The sequence below is a fragment of the Nelumbo lutea genome, chromosome 7 (genome assembly GCF_056320005.1).
Source record: "Nelumbo lutea isolate HS-2025 chromosome 7, American lotus-T2T, whole genome shotgun sequence".
NCBI lineage: Eukaryota > Viridiplantae > Streptophyta > Magnoliopsida > Proteales > Nelumbonaceae > Nelumbo > Nelumbo lutea.
The window spans coordinates 10,399,771-10,417,216 of record NC_142690.1 but is presented as its reverse complement, the minus strand read 5'-3'; the positions used below and the strand labels follow the sequence as shown (position 1 = coordinate 10,417,216).

At 38.7% G+C, this 17,446-nt stretch overlaps 1 protein-coding gene across 1 annotated transcript in view; it reads right to left on the bottom strand.

Moving 5' to 3' along the window:
* LOC148845042 (PHD-finger and DNA binding domain-containing protein) overlaps positions 1–16,114 on the bottom strand; it is a 34,493-nt gene extending 18,379 nt beyond the window's left edge. Inside the window, exons 1-2 of the mRNA XM_088955756.1 lie at positions 14,118–16,114; positions 13,387–13,995 (exon numbers count right to left, since the gene is read on the bottom strand). Coding sequence (XP_088811882.1) covers positions 13,387–13,995; positions 14,118–15,697 — 2,189 coding nt within the window. The 5' untranslated portion in view covers positions 15,698–16,114. The remainder of the gene's footprint in view (positions 1–13,386; positions 13,996–14,117) is intronic.
* Between the last annotated feature and the right edge of the window lie 1,332 nt (positions 16,115–17,446).

Here is a 17,446-nt window from a genome sequence, read left to right as displayed (position 1 = left end):
AAGGTAGCCTAACATGTTTTTTTTATAATTGAATAAGTATTTTATTAAATAGAGAAGAAACATTACAAAGGGTAGCCTAACATTTTAAGCAATTAGCTCAAACAACCCCAAATCACCTAGTGAGTGCATGCCTAGGTAATTTGGTTTAGATGAGCTCACTTGGTCACAACACTTTCTTGCAAACCTACAATAAAACACAAACATGATAACAATAAAATAAAAAATAAATCATCAAATGAGTGTATGCCTTTTTCCTACCCCAAATGATACAAAAATAACCCACTAACATATGAAAAAAATAGAGACTACCTCTAAGGTCTACTACCTTACTATGACAATCAAGAATTGCCAAGGTAGCTTAACTTGTATTGTGATGTGTTCACATGGTCACAATGCTTTCTTGTGACCTTCCAATAAGACATTAACATGCAATCAATCAAAGGAAAAACCAAATTACCCAATGAATGCATGCATGGGTGATTTGATTTGGATGAGTTCATGTAGTCACGACACTTTTCTTCTGACCCTCCATTGAGTCATGAATATGCTTATAATCAAATTTTAAACAAAATCACCTTGTAAATGCATGCCTAGGTGATTTGCTTTCAATTAGTCCACATGGTCACAACACTTTTTCAACCCTCCAATAAAACATAGATATTTTTTTGCTCAATAACTAGATAAATTCATTCGTTAAAAATTAAAAGAAGTACAAAGAAAGGGAGAGATAAACTCTCTTAACTCTCCCCAGACAGCAAACAAGGTTACAACATAGCCCAGAAAATTTAATTCCTTCCTACCCCTTGTTTAGCCAATGTGTCTGCAAAGCCATTAGCTTCTCTTTTCACCTAAATCAGCTTCAGCTCCATACCTTGTGTTAGCCACTTAAACTTCCTATTTTCATAAATATAATCCCACCAGCCCAGCTCCTCCTCCTTTTGAAGCCCAATAAAACATAGACATTTATCAATCAAATGAAAGACGATACTACATAGTGAGTGCATGTTTGTTGTTGCTACTCCAATGAATACATGAACTGGCCGCTATCATATGATAAAATGGAGACTACCTCTGAGATCTGCTACCTTAGTAGGAATATCAAGAAATACAAAGGTAGCCTCTAAGAAACCCCAAGCATGCTCTAAGTCAAAGGATAAGCCAAATCACCTAGTGACTGCATGCTTGGGTGATTTGGTTTTGATGAGTTTACATAGTCACAACAATTTCTTGCAACCATCCAATAAAGTACAAACATGCTACTATCAATCAAATGAAAAAACAAATAGCCCAGAAAAGACATGTCTAACATTGCTACACCAAATGATACAAGAACAGCCCGCTATCATATAAAAAAAATATTACCTCTATAAGATGCTACCTATGACAACTAGGTAATACCAAAGTAGCTTAACATAACAAGTAGAGAGATGCCTAGGCGATAATGCACTCATGGAGGGTCACTTCGCTTAATCACCAAGATATTTTTTACACAGTGCTCTTGGATACTTTTATACTCTTAACTACTTCTCAAAAAACAGATACTTTTATATTCTTAATTTCCAAGATTATAATAATAAACAATACTTGGGAGAATTTACAAAAGAAAAGGCCTTTTGGTGTTAATCCCCAAACTAGTGTGTTTTGTGCAAATGTCATAGTGAGGACGGTTACCACTTACTAGTTTCTTGTTCCTTTGCTGCAGCTCACTGGGATTGGATATTTGTTTTTTGTTTTTTTGTTTTTTTTTTTGATAGATAACAGAAACTTTTATTAATAAAGAGATTAAAAAGGAGGATACAACAGGAGGGAGGGGTAAATTCTCTTAACCCTCCCAAAAGTTTACTTCAGATTACAAAGTTGCCCAGAAAAAAATAGCTCTTCCCACCCCTTGCTTAGCCAAAGAATCTGCCAAGGAATTGGCACACCTTTTAGTCCACTGAAACTGAACTTCCATGTTTTGAATCAAATGCTTAATTCTCTTTTTCTCATTTAGGTATTTCCACAAACTGAAGTCATCCTTCTACAACCACCTAATAACCAGGCTCAAATCACCTTCCACCACCAGTTTTCTGATATTCAGCTGACGTGCTCATTTAATCCCTTCCAAGACTGCCAGTATTTCAGCCCTCAGAGAATCCCCCATCCAATAGGCCCCGAATACATTCCAATAATTTGACCTTCTTCATCCCTGAAGGCTCCACCCATACCTGAAGGACCTGGGTTTCCTCCACTGCTTCCATCAAAGTTCAACTTAGTGTAGCCCAAGGGTGGAGGAACCCAAACTGGAGAAGGGGCAGTTCTCAGGGGAGCTGACCAAGCCACTTCCAACCAGTTCTTAATGATATCTCCTGCTGTGTAATCTTCAAAGAGCTTCAAGGTCTTAACCCTATGAACCACCCTAATGGAAATTACTTCAATGATAGCTTCCTTATTTCTTTCTTTCTCAAGGAATATTCTTTGATTTCTTTCCTCCCACACTGTCCAACATATTGCTGCTCTTACACATCTCCACAGAAATTTACCTCTCTTTTTTAACCCTCTCACTAACGAAATGTTAAACAACCTTTGCACACTTGGAGGAGAGGACCACCTGCAACCGAAGAGAGAAAAAAACCAGCACCAGATTTCTGATACAAAAGGACAGGAAACCATTAAGTGATAGCAGCTCTACCCATTCTCCTTACATAGGATACACCAGTGCGGGGACAAACACCAATTTGGCCTTTTCCTTTGAAGTACGTCACAAGTGTTGTACTTTTCCAAGAATGCTTCCCAGCAGAAAGCACCCACTCTGGGAGGAAATGGTATACCCCAAATTTCCAAGACTAGGAAAGGGTGTCCGAAAGCCGGTTGAGACTGGGTTAATTCTTTGAAAAAGGAAGAGCAAGTAACTACACCCGAGGAGGAAGGAACCCAAATCCTATTATCTCTTCTAGAGGGATCAATAACCACCTCATCTAGGATCTTAAGCAAATCAGAAATGGTGTTCAACTCAGAGTCTCTAAGAGTCCTTCTAAAACCCAAGTTCCAAATAGAAGCAGACAAAGTAGGGGATAGAAAGGTGGAAACAGGCTCATTTTTAAAACTCGATAGGGAGAACAAAGCTGGAAATTGCACTTTCAGAGGTGAGTTTCCTACCCAAGTATGTTCCCAAAATTTCACAAAATTATCGGAACAAACGTCATACCTGATGAGTGGAAGGAATGAAGGTAAAATAGCATGGATGGACTTCCAAGGGGAAGCTCTTGTAGCCCTAGATGAGACTCCAGCATCCCAGACGTCCACTGCTTGCCCATGAATACTTAGAATTACTTGGATGTTTGTTTTGTTTGGATGTAGGTGAAATCATTCAACAGAGGTAAAATTATTGTTTTCCCCATCTACCTTTGTTTTCCCAACAAAAAGAAGGAGCAGTATGTGGAGAGCAACTACCTTATAGACAATTTGGTAAAAAATAAGTGCTAGAATTTTCCAAGATAAGGAGAGATCCCTTACAGAAGTGAAGGATTGTATTTTAACTAGGGCTATCCACTGGCTGAAATCCTTGGCTTCTTTGAAATCTTTCTCTTTTGATGATATTTGGAGGAATTGACTGCAGTAGCACACGCTTTGGTTAGGAAAAACAGAGCTGCAACAATTTGGGTAACTCCTCCAGAAGGGGTTATTAAATTGAATTTTAACGGAAGTAGTGAAGGCAACCCAAGACCGTCTGGTATAGGAGTCATGAGGAATGAGAATGGCAACATCATATCCTTATTCTCAAGCCCAGTGGGGAGAGGGGATTCCACAAGAGCCGAGTTGTAGGCTGCAGTACAAGGGATTCAGATCGCTAAGCAATTAGGAGTGGAGAACTTATTAATTCAAGGGGATTCTGAAGTGATTGTGGGATTCTAAAGTGTAGATTCCAATGGGTGGGTAGGGAGGCAAATGCCTTGGCTGATTCTCTTGCTAAACATGAAGGGATGAGAAATCCATCGTATGGACGTCCAAATCTTGCGGAATAAGGTGAGCGAATTTCAAAAAAATCTCTCCCTTTCAATTGGGAATCGAATTCCCTATTTAGAAAATCATATTTTCAAGGATCAATCTTGAACCATAAACGGAACCAGATCTGAACAAAAGCAGTGGAAGAGAATTATACCTGATACGGAGAAGTAATATCTCCCAATGGAGGTGTTCACGCCCAATGAAAGATTCAAAGACTGCTCCCACTGAAGATGGCGCAGTGCAGGATGGAGCAGAATCAGCAGTGTTCTTCTCCAAGAACCTATTCCTTCGCAAGAAACAGTAGGATGGCATGTGAGCACAACTTCCTATCAGTCCTTTCACAAAAAACTGATATCAAGATCAAATCTTGACTTCTCCCTCAACTAGAGATCGAACTAGCAAGGTAGGCGGCAAGAAGAAGGAGGCAGCAAAAAAGAATTCTGCAAAGTTGCTTAATTCTTTCTTCTGTGATTTCAGCTCTGAAGAGGATGTGAGTATGTGTCTTCTAAAGGCTGTCGCCCCTTCCTTCTTTTGTAACCCTAAAAGATCAGCTCCTAATCCAATTAGGAGTTGCTGATCCAAATCATATTTTGATCAGACATCCCTTTAGGTGATAAGGATAAACCCTTATCTTATCTACAGATTAGATCAGCCTTCTCCTAATCTCATTAGGAGGTTTCTAGATCTGAATCACATTCAGATCTGGACTCTCTGAGTGGATAGGGTTAAGACCCTATCCTATCTGCTAATCCATCTCAGAATTCGCCCCATAATTAACTCATTAAATTAACCCAGTTCGAAATGGGTTTAAGGCCCCATTAAGGTTATGTGCTCACTTAGTCTTCCTATCTGTTGCCCAGTTGGGCTTCCTTGTATGGCGTGGGACCCAAGCATTGATCTACACATCAGCCACATGGGTTCGGCCCAGCCTTTGTTACAAGGCCTGGCCGAATACACTGTTATGTACAGTGCACCCCCTGAAACCCATCAAATGGGCTCTATGGGCCCAACACTTACCCTAAATGGTCATTGGGCCAAGCCACCTTATAACACCCAGGGACTGTGGGCAGATGCAAGATTAGCCCATCAGGTATTATCCTCAATGGTCTTACACTCAACCTCTCAGCCCATAATGATCATACACTGCCCAACAAGAGAGGACCTCTCCCTCGGCTGCAAGGAACAGTGTTGCACTCTCTGCTTATATGGATCCCGGGAATTAAAACCTTTTGCAAACATTTTAGAAACCATAATATACATACCTTTATATCTCATATAAAATATACTTTGCAAAACAAATCTCAACGATTGAAATCGGCTGCCGGCAGTCTTGGTTTCCATCAGTGAGAGTGCATTCCTGATCATTACCTTTGTCCGACAAAGGGGCTGATCCTGTCATTATGATCACCCACTCAGATGAATTCTCAGACTGTCCCAACATACCCAGGTTTTGACCCTCGCTAAGGATCTCACTGATTGGTACATCAAAGACAGCCCAATCCGACACCTAGTGCAATATCATAATCGAGTCTAGGGGTCGGGTGTAACTTTCCAGTTTTGCCCATTAATCTCCAAGGTCCAGGGCAATACTGGAAATCTGGTCCAGTTCAAAGATTCAATTAATCCTACACTGCATGTGCCTAGGGTCTCACCATGGCAGCTGAGACAGGCCACCCAAACCGACTTGGTGGCACATCAGTGTCAGCCTTATCAGGATAGGTCTCCCCAGACCGACCCACTGGCTGTGAACATTCTAAACTAACACGACTCTCATTAAGTGTCCAGTTTAAGGGTATTACACAGAAACATACCAAGGGAACATGAATCAGATATGTACTTTTATTCATTTACAATAAACTCATAATGTACATCATTCTGATTGAAGCTAAGGGCATACAAAACTGTCTAACAAAACAGGGGTCCTCTAGGGATCAGTTATTTTGGGCAGCTTTGTAATTTTTTTCTGATCACTTGTAATGCTTAGGGGAGGCTGCATCTCATGCCTCTCCAAGGGTTGATTGTAAAGCTTTATTCTTCTTGTTTAATGAAACTAATTTTCAATTATCAAAAAAACATTATTAAATTAAATTGTTCAATTTCAATTAAAATACTAGTTTTTTTTATTTGTTAGGGTTGAATTAAGATGTATACTGTCTTGAACCATTGAAGACCTCAAAACCTGAACTAATAAGCATGGAAGAACTAAAAATTTTGTCATCCTTTCTTTTCTTTTCTTTTCTTCTTTCTTTTTTTTCTTCCATTTTTTTCATGATTATGTTGATTTACTTTGTTTTAGAAAAATTTTATACATTTTTTATGAAGATTATAAACAATTAATGGTGAAAAGTGGTTTAAAAATAGTAAAAGATGATTGCTGCTTACTGTGGAACCAAGGGAATTATCCCAGGATTCATGGTTTTTATTCAAAAAAAAATCCCTTTGTCTAGGCAACAAAGTAATCACGTAGCCCCACCTTAGTGGTGAAAACTGTGATCAGAATCACATGAAAGGTCCAAATACAAGTAGGAAAAGCATGTAAAGAAAAAAGTATGTTATCAAAAGATTACCAAAATGATGAGTTCAGAAAAAAGACAGACAATAAAATCATGAAAAATTATTGAGTTACTTTGCACAGGGCCATGCAACAGTTGGAACTTAGAAAATGTATTGAAAACTATTTATGATGAAGGCAACAGCTATGACATCACCATGTGCTTGTTTTGGACATACTAATGCATCATGCATGTCTTTGAGTGTGCTATTCTGAGAATAACAGTCCAATAGAATAGAGAATTGATGGTTGAATTAGAAAGAAAGTTTGAGGTCTAAGAAGTAAAAGATGTTGTATTTTCAATGGAAACATCTAAAGCCCCATGTCCAAATGGCTTCACAACGGCCTTTTACCAAGATCGTTGGGATATCAATAGGAGATGGCTTCGTGGAGGTGTTTACAGAACTCTTTGAGAGAGGAAAGATCAATTTGAGTGTTAATGCTACATTTATAGCTTTGATTTCTAAAAAGGTGGATGCAAGTCACCCAAAGGATTTTAGGCCCATAAACCTAATTGGTAGTATGTATAAGGTAATCTCTAAGGTTTTAGCCTTGAGAATCAAAAAGGTACTACCATCCCTAATTTCTCCGAACAAATGAACCTTTGCATCTAGAAGACAAATTATTGATCAGATCCTTATTGCCAATGAGTGTGTGGATTACAGAAAATGACAAAGAAAAAGGGGCCAATTTGCAAACTTGATTTGAAAAAGGCTTATGATTTGGTGGACTGGGGATTTTTGCTTGAAGTTCTGAGAAATAAAAGGTTTGGAGAGAGAGAGAGAGAGATGGTGTAAATGGGTCAAGGGTTGTGTGTTTATTTGCCATTACTCCATTTTGGTTAATGAGGTAACTAGGGGCTTTTTCCCCGCAAAGAGAGGACTGAGACAAGGGGACCCTCTTCCCCCCTTCCTATTCACTTTAATAGCGAATATTATGAGTGTCCAGATTTCTAGAGCTGACTCCAAGAACTTAATTAGAGGGTGGAGAGTAGGGAGGGAAGAAGTAATTGTCACCCACCTACAATTTGTAGATTATTCAATTCTTTTTCTAGGGAGAATAAGAGGAGATGGATAACCTAAAAGTTCTGGGAGAGAGTTTTGAAAGGGCCTCCAACTTGAGAGTAAATTGGAATAAAATGTAGATGGGATTAATAGGCAAAAGAGGAGGTGGCTTCATTGGCTAGAACCCTAGGTTGTGAGATAAGTGAGTGGCCTTTAAAGTATTTAGGCTTACCGTTGGGAGGAAATCCAAAGTCAGAAAGTTTCTGGTACCCAGTGTTGGAGACATTTTCTAAAAGGTTAGCAGGGTGGAAAAGGAACTACATCTCACTAAGGGGTAAAATCACCTTAATTAAGTCAACACTAGCAAATTTGCCAGTGTACTTCTTGTCTACCTTCAAATTGCTTGTTAAGATTGCAGATCAAATAGAAGAATTAATGAGAGACTTTCTTTTGGAACCTAGGGATTCTAAAAGGATCATCAGGTGAAGTGGGAAGTGGTTTCTAGAACAAAGGACAATGGGAGCTTAGGAATTGGAAATTTCAGACTAAGAAACATAGCATTGTTAGGTAAGTCATTGTGGAGATTTCCCAAGCAGCAAGAAAGTTTATAGCACAGGGTAATAGAAAGTATCAATGGATTGGTGGTGTTATCAGGCTTGTATTTAGTTAAATAAATAAAAGGAAACTTTTAGTATGAGCCTAGAAGCAGAAGAAGTCGAACAGAATAGGGCTAACCAGTCTCTAGAGAGAGAGAGAGAGAGAGAGAGAACTGCCACCCTATATGTTTAATTCATAATGAAAAGTAAAATTACAATATTACCCCTATATACAGAGACTAAGAACAGAGACAAAACACTAATTTAAAGGAAAAGACTAAAATAACCCTAGAACAAAAACTATATTTTAACACTCCCCTTCAAGTTGAAGCATATATATCATACAACTCCAACTTGTTACAAATGTATTTCATCCGAGCACCACTCAAGCCTTTGGTAAATAAGTCAGCTAGTTGATCTTCAGACTTCACATATGGGGTAATGATTTCTCCACTAACCACCTTTTCTCTAACAAAGTGACAATCCACCTCTATGTGTTTGGTCCTCTCATAATATACTGAATTGAAGGAGATATGAATGGCTGGCCGGTTGTCACAAAATAGCTTCATGGGGGTTGTAACTAATATTCCCATCTCCTACAATAGTTGTTTCAACTGCACCAACTCACATGTAGTGTGGGCCATGGCTTTGTACTCGGCCTCAGCACTACTCCTAGCCACCATATTCTGCTTCTTGCTTTTCCAAGTAATCAAATTTCTTGCCAAAAATGTGCAATAACCGGTTGTTGATTTCTTGTTAGTAACCAACCCTGCCCAATCAACATCTGTGTACCCTTCCAAGGAAAGTTCTCTTCTTTCTTATACAACAACCCTTTACCTAGAGCACACTTCAAATAGCATAGAACTCTAACAATACCTTCCCAATGGGTTGTCCTTGGGTTCTGCATGAATTGGCTCAATAATCCAAGACTAAAGGAAATGTTTGGTCTTGCAATGGTTAAACAAATCAGTTTTCCAACTACTCTCCTATACCATTCAGGATCAGCTAAGGGCTCCCCCTCAGTACTAGATATCTTCACATCAGATCTATAGGGGTATCCACTGGCTTTGCCCCTAAAAGACCAGTTTCTTCCAACGAGTCAAGCACATACTTCCATTGTGGGAAAAAGATTCCCCACTTTGACCTTGCTACTTCTATGCCCAAAAAATATTTCAAGTGCCCCAAGTCCTTAGTCTAGAACTAGCTTTGTAAGAACCATTTGAGCTTTTCAATGCTATGTTCATCACTTCCTGTGATAATAATGTCATCAACATAGACTGCCAATACAATCTTCCCATAGGTAGTATCTCTGTTGAACACTAAATGATCAACCCTACATTGTGCCATCCCAAACTGTTGTACTACACTACTGAATCTCCCAAACCAGGCCCTCAAAGATTGCTTCAACCCATAAATTGCATTCTTCAAACGACACACCTTACCTTCCTCCCCCTAAGCAACATACCCTAGAGGTTGCTCCATATACACCTCCTCCTCTAGGTCACCGTGAAGAAATGTATTTTTAATATCCAACTGAAACAATGGCCAATCAAAGTGTGCAGCCAAGGAAATAAGCACCCGAACCAAACCAATTTTAGCTGCAGGTGAAAAAGTATCAGTATAACCAACGCCATATATTTGTGCATACCCTTTGTCTACTAAGTGTGCTTTATATCTCTCCACACTACCACCAACAAGATGCTAACAGTGTAAACCCACCGACAACCAACTGCTTTCCTTCCATGGAGGCAAAGAAGTGAGGTCCCAAGTATGATTAGATCCTCATCCATGGCCCTCTTCCATTCCGAAGAGAGAAGAGCATCCTAAAGAGATCTAGGAACAAACACAGACGATAGAAGGGATACAAAATTCCAATATGATGGAGATAAATGGCCAACTGAAACATAACGTGATATAGGATGTTCAATACAAGCACGCTTACCTTCGCAGAGCACAATGGGGATATCGAAATGATATGGATCCGTCAACGGAGGAGCAGATGATGGCTGAGATGGAGCTGGAGAAGGCTGAAACACAATACCATGAGGGCAGCATACACTCGATGCATTGGAGGGTAACTAATATAAGAGTGATACATTGGTTGAAAACTTTGGATATGTTTGCAGATTTCTCAGTAGATGATTTGCTAAGGAAGTGAAAGGAAATTGCAACATCGGCCCCCACAAAGCAGGCCTTAAGTTCTTCTTAGATCCCTCTACCTCCCAATTTTACTAAACTGAATTTTGATGGAAGTAGTATAGGCAATCCAGGGCCCTCTGGAATAGGGGGAGTTATAAGGGACTAAAAAGGGAATCTAATTGCCATGTTCTCTGGTCCAATCAGGGTGGGAGATTCCTCGAGGGCTGAGATACTTGCAGCTCTAGAAAGGGTACAAAGGGCTAAAGACATGAACATTAACAAACTGATCATAGAAGGAGACTTTAAGATTGTGGTGGGCTGGCTAAAACAGGACAACACTAGGCTTTGGAACTACAACAATGAAAAGAGGAAATTTAAGTGGCTGACTAAGGACATTGAAGTTTATGCACTTAGGTAAAAAGAAGTGCAAACTCTTTTGCAGATGGACTAACTAGGCAAGGGGTGAACAGGAACTCTATTTTTTGGGCTCAGTTGTAAATGTTGTTATGGTTTGGGTGCATGCTGGCTGATTCTAGGAGTTAGATATTTTAGCGCCCTTCCTTTGTAATTTTCTTAATCAATTAATGAATATTTCTGTTATTGATCAAAAAAAGGGCAACACCTTAGCCAAGATTTTATAGATGCTAGTCACCAAACTAATCAGCCTAAACTCTTTAAGGTCTCACATCCATCTTCCTTGGGATCAATGCAATGAAAGTAGCATTGACTCCAGGGCTCACTATATTTTTATCTGCAAATTCCTAAAACACCTCAAAAAGGTCATCTTTTACCACATCCCAATAATCCTAATAAAAAGCCACATCTGAGCCAGGTGCTTTAGATCTGTAAATTGAAAACACTGCCTGCCTTTCTCAAAATTCCTTTCTAACCAACTTACTTACTTACCTACTCCCAAACAAATTGAACTAATCAATTCCTTCCACCCTTAGCCTATTCTTCAATGGCTTTCTAAAGATTGATTTAAAATGATCCACAAACATCTTGGCTATTTCATCTTGATCTGTAACTTCCTCTCCATCCACTTCTAGTTTGGCCACAAAGTTCTTTGTCCTCCTCCCATTGGCCTAGGCATGAAAAATTTAGTGTTCTCGTCCTCTTCCTTGTTCCATTTATTCGCAAATTTTGCCTCCATGAAATCTCCTCTTTAAGGAGTACTTTAAATTTCTTCTCAATTCTCTTTCTTGCTCATTCATAGTCCTTTGAGATCCTTTAGAGTCTATTTCCTCAATCTTAGACAACAAGGTGGATTTTTGTTCCTCTATCCTTTTTGTTTTTGATTGAAAACAGTAACTTTTATTAAGAATATTAAATAAACATCTTACATTGTCAACCACTCAGACAAAGAGTGTTGACCCCAAAATAACAACAAGAATTACAATACAACCCAAAATAAGTTTTCCCTGAAGGTCCCCTATCCTTCCAAAATGCTCCCTGCTCCACTCCTTCATTTTAGATCTCAATCTCTTCATCTTTTTGTGAAACCTAATTGCCTTCCATTGTGAAACCCCTCTCAACTCTTCAATCCACCATTCCCCAACCTTATACACAAAGCCTAGGTGAGTTAACCACACTTCTCAAATCTAAGGGTCACCATCCAAACCCTAGAGGTTCAGGGCCTAATTGGATGGGGCAATGATCAGAAGTAACTCTAAGTGGAGCTCTAGCCACAAAATCCCTCCAATGATTCTCCCACCCTACATTAAATTGGAATCTATCTAGTTTCAAACAAAGAGGGTTTTCCTAGAAGTTAGACCAAGTAAAATTACCTTGTAACAGAGGTATCTCCTTTAACTCACAAGTATTAATGAATTCATTGAACTTCCTCATGCTAGTTGTAACAATGCTTTGGGGGTTTTTAGATTCATTACAAAACCTAATTACATGAAATCCCCCCTCCACACCAAGGGCCATCCAAATAGCCTTGTATTCCATACAGCCCCTCCCACATCTCATTCATTTCTCTATAATTGTTTGGCCCATATATATTAATTAAGACCCATGTGAAACCACCCTCCAAATTTCTGGATTTTAAAGGCACATAAAACCTCCCTATGAGTTCCTCCACTGATTCTACAACATCCTCTCTCCATAAGGTAACCAAACCTCCAGAAGCTCCCCAAGAAAGAGTCAAGGTCCAACAGACTCCTCTTGATCTCCACACACTTCTCACCCATCTTCTATCCAATTCTCCCAACTTGTTTCCTGCAACATTACTATATCAGGTCTGTCTCTTCTTAACAAGTCTTTAATTACCCTTCTTTTTCTTGCACTCCCCAAACCTCTCACAGTCCAACTAATAATTTTCATTGGAACACACCCTTCAAAAGACCCTTACTGAGAGCCTCCTCCTTAACCAGGGACCTTCCTTCTCTCCCACTTCTGTTTTTTCACTCGAGATGCTGGAGCATTTGTTTCAAGCATAGAAAACACATCAGTAACCAAAACGGAATTGAAAAGAGTACCCATGTGGTTAGGGACCAAGGGGATTGCTTCAACAATAGGAGAACCAGCATCTGGAGTCAAGCCTAAGCATGTTTCCTACGTTCAAATTTGCATTAGATGTTTTTTAGTGGAAATCAAAACCAGTGTTTTTAGTGGTGGGTCAGCAGTTCAACCATCTAGGTCAAATGAGTCAACCATGGCATCATAAATTATAAACGAAAATATTAAAAATATAAAAAAATAGATAAAATGCAGCAATATATATATATAGAGAGAGAGAGAGATGCTCACAAAAATATTGGTCCAAATTATTTGTTGCCAACCGTCAGCTTGAAATTCAAACTTAGTTGTATTATTGTGCTCATTTCATCAACAGAATGGACTAGTCAAAAACAGAAGGCAACAGATACAAAAAAAAACTTCTAAATGCCATAGTTTTTTTTTTTTTAAATAAGGCCACCCTATCATGAATATACCACATCTATGATAGAAAAAATATGCTTAAGACAATTCTCTAATAAACTGAAAGTGAAGATAAATCATGTAAGAAATAGAAGTAATAATAGCTGGAAAAACGGAGAAAAGTTGAAGGGACAAAAAAATCAACAATAGAAGCTTAATACTTAACCAAAAAAAGCATACTTACACCAGAAGATAACCAGAACTGCCAAAATATAGTCGCCCATAAGGATCAATTCCCAGAAGTTCTGCTCCTCGGACAGACTTCGTTGATTTCATCTGCATGTTATTTTTGTCTATTTCACATTCCGGGCAGTACCAATCGCCCTCTGGTAAAAGATCCTTGGAAATACCTACACATCTTGAATGATAAGCTGCTGGACAGCCATCACAACATATTAAGCTCCCATCCATCTTACAGAGACAGCATTCATCACTATTCCAATCAATGGTTTCATCAACAATCTCTTCAGTCAAGCAAGAACCGGCTGAGTCATCCATGGGATCCTTTTTCTTTTTGTAAATCTCCAAGTTTCCTATCTTATCGATATCCATGTCAAGGGCACGCATTCTTCTATTAAGCTCCAACCTTACAGCTTCCACCTCAATGACATCATCACATAGACATCGAAGTATCTCAACCTTTACAGTTACAGATTGTTTATAGTAATCGCCATCCAAAAGTTTCAACTGACTAAGATCGAAACCGGATTTCAATCCCGAACCACGAACAAGTAGGTACTCAACCAGAAAAACAGGCCATGTAATTGGATCCAACAACTGCCAGTTAAGAGTCCTACACCAACAAGTTAATCCAAAACCATGAATAACAAAAATGATCAGTATCTCAATGGCCCTAAGGAGCTTTGAAGAAACAAAAAAAAATAATAAAATAATAAAATAAAGCAAATTGTATACCTCAGGCAAGCAGAAGCAGATTGAGAGCCCTCATCAGAAAAGAATTCTAAATGCATCTTCAAAGTGCGCAAGATAGAGAAGTGTACGAAATCAATTAAAGAATTAGCAGACTTGCATTTCAATGCTACTACAAAAGCTTCCACACTAAAGGGACTTAAAAATAATAAAGTGCTGAAAGACCTTAAACAAGCATAAACAGAGAAGAGGTCAAAAATAGGAATCCCATCTAAATCCAGAGTTTTTGAAGAAGGGGGGAGGGCCAACTTCGAAGGACTACTTTCTTGCCCTTCAAATCCAACACAACCTGAGCCAATGGATTTCTCCTCTGATAGAGAATTAACTGCAGGGGATGTTGACACATTGTCAGCTGCAGAAGATTTCTCTGTGCTTGAGGTGTGACCCAAAGAAGAAATTTGGGATGATGTTCTGCGAGCACTCCTCCTCAGCACTTTCTCCTTTGTAGATTTCAAATTGTCAGAAAGCCGCCTTCTTTTCTTACAACTATTTTCATCCTTATCTGGGGTTCCCATTTCAATTCCATTCCCCTTCACTGCAAAATCATCCTCATAATTGACTTCCTTCAACTGAAGCTCACCACAACTACCATCCTTAATGCAGGTAGCTCTTCCAACCTCAGGTAAAGCATTTCCCTGCAAATCTCCGCAAAGATCTCTCTCATCCTCTTGACTTTCTTCAACCATCCGTATACAAGCATTTCCCAGCTTGCCCTCACTAAAACCAGAACTATTCTCCTCTTGGGTGTATGTATTGGATACTGAAGTATCTTCCTTCAAGCTTCCATTTGAAATACCATCCTTTATTTGAGTTTCTTCAGCAACTCCAACCGTACACGTTATCTTAAAATCTCCATCAGAGCCGAATTCCTTGATCTGGGTTTCTTCATGCATTTTAAAAGGAGCACTTTCTTTGAAATCTTCCCCAGAATGATCCTTCTTTACTCCTGCTTCTTCTTCGTGAATACTATAATTCAAAAGAACACCATATCGTTTCTCCGGACTTTCTTCAGCAGACCCAACACAATCATTTCCGTCCAAATCCCCATCAGAATCAGCATTTTTCTTCAAATTTCCGTCAACAGGAACATTTCTATTCAAATTAAACCCATCAGAACAACCATTTTCCCTTAAATACCTATTAACAGAGGCATTTCCCCACAAATTCCTACCCAACTCACATTCCATCTCTAGGGTTTCCGAATATACTCCATCAGTCAAACCATCCTTCACTTGGGTTTCTTCATAGCCCTTTTCGAAACATAAATTGGTCATCACACAATCAGTAGACTTACCTGAATCACTGCGAATTTCCTGCTCTGGCTCTTCCAGGCGCCGCTTCTTCGGCTTCCGCCCATGGCTTTCCCTCTCGTTTAAATCAGCTGAACCAGGCTCCCCCTTTCCCTCCAAAATCGAAGCAACCTCGTCAAATTCAATCTCCTCCGAACCACCACCTTCGTAAGAGATCTTGAAAACCCCAGAAGACTCGTCGTACGATTCTACAACACCAGCTAAGTCCTGAACCCCTCGAAATTGCTTCTTCAGAGTCCTGCCCACGAACTCCATTACTTCGAGAGAAAACTCTCCAGAAGATGCGAAGAAGAACAGACCGTGATCTCTAGCATAACAGAGGAGAAAAGATTCTTCTATCCCCCAATAACGCTAATAGCATGAAAAATCGAAGCTGGACAGTGATTGTGTTGTGATATTTTGGGAAAGAAAAGTAAAAGGTGCTGCCAGAGTGCCAGAGAGAAAGAGAGAAATACTAGGGGTGCTCAGGATAATAAAATCAGGGATCGTAACGTCTGAGCTACGAATCTGAAAGAAATGGTAGTAGAAATGCAAAAGTTTAAACGGAAGAAGGTGGCAGTCAGCACCGGACGGCTCTGTTATTTTGGTTCGGGTTCGGGGATAGAAAGTTGAAATTTGCCGTTGTAAAATGCAGGCGGAAAATTGTTTCATTCTTTTTCTTTTTTTGGTGTGTGGGGGGGGTGCTTAGGATAAGGAAATGAATACAAGTACATGTATAAGTAGTAACCGTAGGATAAGATAACAGGCAGTACAGGTTAACTGCCTGATTACAATAGTAACATTTCTGTTGACTGTTCTTGGGAGGATGATATGACCCTTTTCTACCTGTTTTCTGCTGTTTACTCTTTTTTTGTTATTTTGATAACTGTTTTCTACACAAGTTTTTCTCCTATTCATATAAATTAAGATGATTAAGATTGAGATTAATGATGATTTTGTTTGTTTGACTTGTTTGACTGATTACTTTGTATGTTTATTGATAATTAATGTTAATTTACAAACTCGCTTTTAAAATTCCTCAAGTCATATTTCTTTCATTAAACATTTTTTATTTTGTCGTAATTTATATTTAATATATCAAATGGTTAAGAAGTATGGAAATGTGTATGTTAAGATGGATGAAGAAATGAAGTTGGTCAAAAAGCCTATAAATTGATCAAATTGGTGATAAAATTAGGGAAACTTGCATGACTAAGTGGCAACAAACCGAGTTCGGCTTGTGAAAAGCTCAGCTCGGCTCGGTTTCAACTGAGTTCGAGCTCGAGATCGAGCCCAATTCAGTGGCTTGATTATTAAACGAGCTAAGCTCGAGCCTATTTAGAGCTCGACTCGTGAGGCTCGCGAGCCAGCTTATATATATATAATAAAAATATTATAACTATTAATTATTATAATTCTTAATTTTTTAAATATAAAATAAAAAATTATATATAATTTTTATTTTTATAAAATATTCTTTCTCAAAATCAAGCTCGAACCGATCCGAGCCGAGCTCAAGCTTATGCATTTTTTACTCGAGCCAAGCTCAAGCTCAAGGTTCTGGCTCGAATTGAGCTCAAGCCTGGTACTATTCGACTCAGCTTGGCTCGAATCCACCCCGACTCTCCATCAATGTCCCACGTAAAGCATATATATTTTCTATACATCTATGGCTGGAATGTCTTATGGGTAGATGCGGGTAACAAATGTTCAATTGTTTGATTAAGACCACTTAAATCACTCGCAAGTAGGGATGTGCATAAAAAATCAAAAAACCAAATCGAGAAAACCGAACTGAAAAATCTGATTAACCGAATTGATGAGTTCAATTTCAATTTGGGATTTTTGAAAAATTAAAGGACCGATTTGATTTTTGGTTAATCTAGGAAAAAATGATGGTTAACTGAATTGACCGATATATATATATATATATATATAACATATGTCACATATTATCTATATAATATATATAAATATATATACACTATATATATAATTATCTATTTATAAATATATTATATATTT